This window comes from Pteropus vampyrus, unplaced genomic scaffold, assembly GCF_000151845.1.
Source record: "Pteropus vampyrus isolate Shadow unplaced genomic scaffold, Pvam_2.0 Scaffold399, whole genome shotgun sequence".
Taxonomy (NCBI): domain Eukaryota; kingdom Metazoa; phylum Chordata; class Mammalia; order Chiroptera; family Pteropodidae; genus Pteropus; species Pteropus vampyrus.
In genome coordinates, this window is record NW_011889180.1 from 361,118 (window position 1) to 362,727 (window position 1,610).

Here is a 1,610-nt window from a genome sequence, read left to right on the forward strand (position 1 = left end):
CACTGGGAGATGGGTGCGGGAAGGTCCCACGCTCAGCCTGCCCTGGCAGTGACTGGAGGAGGGTGGTCTGGGCTGCTTGGTCCCCAGAGGGGATCCTGGTGCCAAGGCTACGGTGTCCTCAGGGCAGGAGGGGTTGCTGAGGGCAGAGGGAGGCCAGGATTTCTGAAGTCTGGCAGAAGGGCTGGAGGTGGAGTCTGGGATGGAAGTCTCGGGGGAAGCACCCCATACAGGGGCTGCCAGCCCTGCAGTCCCAGGCCAGGGTAGCTTCAGGCCCCTTTGGGGGGGGAGGGGGGCGAGGATTTGGCAGCCGCCCCTGGGGCTGTTTCCCTGGCAGCACAGGGAGCCCTTGGCCTCCCAGCAAGCCCCGGCCCTCGGAAGGGCCTGCCTGGGCACTGTGGGGCAGGTTGTACCTTGGTGAGTGGTGTTTCCTCCTGGGCCTGTGATGTCACCTGCGATGTCACCATGGGATTGTGTGTTGTGTACTTGGAAGTGTGTGATATAGGCTGGGAGGGTGGGAGCTCTCAGGATTTCCCATGGGGAACCCAGTTCTCTCCCTTGCTCTTTCCCACCCCAAAAGAGAAGGGTAGGAACGCCGGTTCCTGACCCCCATGCTGTCACTGGAGCGGGACCCCCTCTCTGCCTAGGCAGCCGGAGCCGGCCCTGCCAAGCCCTGGCCTCTTTGGGGGAGAGGATGCCCCTCGTCTCCTAGAGCAACAATGAGAGGTGAGGTCAGGGACAGTGTCCAACAGTCTCCTAAATGACCTTGAGCCATTTCCAGGCCTCAGTTTCCCCACCCAGTGAGCCAGTGGCGGATCAGGAATTAATGGCCTGCTCCAGCCTAACCTTGGGTAACCATGGGGAGGGGGCTGGGGGGCTGGGGTGGAAGTACGGTAGGGAAGGCCTTCCCCCGGGGCTGTTCCACCAACCCCAGCCTTCTCCCCTCCTCCTCCCAAGGTGAGAGCAGAGGCCTTGGGATGCAGGGACACTCGGCCCTGAGACCTTGGAGCCCTGGAGCTTCCTGAGGCTTTTGTGGGGAGGGCAGCCGCAGGGTCCAGAGCAGTGGCCAAAGCGGGTGGGGGAAGGAGTTAACGGTTCTCAGCTTTATTATTTTCCCCTGCTCTGGCGGTGACAGCATTGTCTGGGCTCCAAGGCCAGCCTTAAGGTGGGGGGCATGGTGGTGGTAGGGGGCGGTGGCCGGAGAGACCTGGGACCTATTAAAGGTCTGTAGAGTCATCCCCTAGAACCGACCCCCATTCATGGTTTGGGGTCTGGGGCGCGGGGAGCCCAGGTGTGTGCAAGCTCGGCTCGGGACCCCACGGGGGAGCTGCAACCGGACGACCCTGGGCATAGACCCCGTGGACCGCCCGGACACCATGACACACAAGCACTCACACTCCCCAGACCCGGCAGCCCAGAGATCCGGGAACAGCAGACGCAGGCCGGACACGCTTGGGCAAGGACATGCAGACCCCGCGGCGCACGGCTGCCCGCCGCCACGCGTCGCCCGAGGGGACCCGCACCCGCCTCCTCGCGCCCCGTTACCTTCATGTCGTTGACGATGGCCTGGAAGAGCCCGCCCAGGGCGCCGCACTCCTTCTCCGCCGTCTCCA

At 64.3% G+C, this 1,610-nt stretch overlaps 1 protein-coding gene and 1 long non-coding RNA gene across 2 annotated transcripts in view; both read right to left on the bottom strand.

Moving 5' to 3' along the window:
- Positions 1 to 1,536, bottom strand: part of LOC111731790 — a 5,975-nt gene extending 4,439 nt beyond the window's left edge. The window contains exon 1 of the long non-coding RNA XR_002777319.1: positions 450 to 1,536. This is a non-coding gene — a long non-coding RNA (uncharacterized LOC111731790). The remainder of the gene's footprint in view (positions 1 to 449) is intronic.
- The window catches only part of MTSS1L (MTSS1L, I-BAR domain containing), a 28,300-nt gene that overhangs the window by 25,293 nt on the left and 1,397 nt on the right, over positions 1 to 1,610 (bottom strand). The window contains exon 2 of the mRNA XM_023523661.1: positions 1,543 to 1,605. Within this exon, the coding sequence (XP_023379429.1) occupies positions 1,543 to 1,605 (63 nt within the window). The remainder of the gene's footprint in view (positions 1 to 1,542; positions 1,606 to 1,610) is intronic.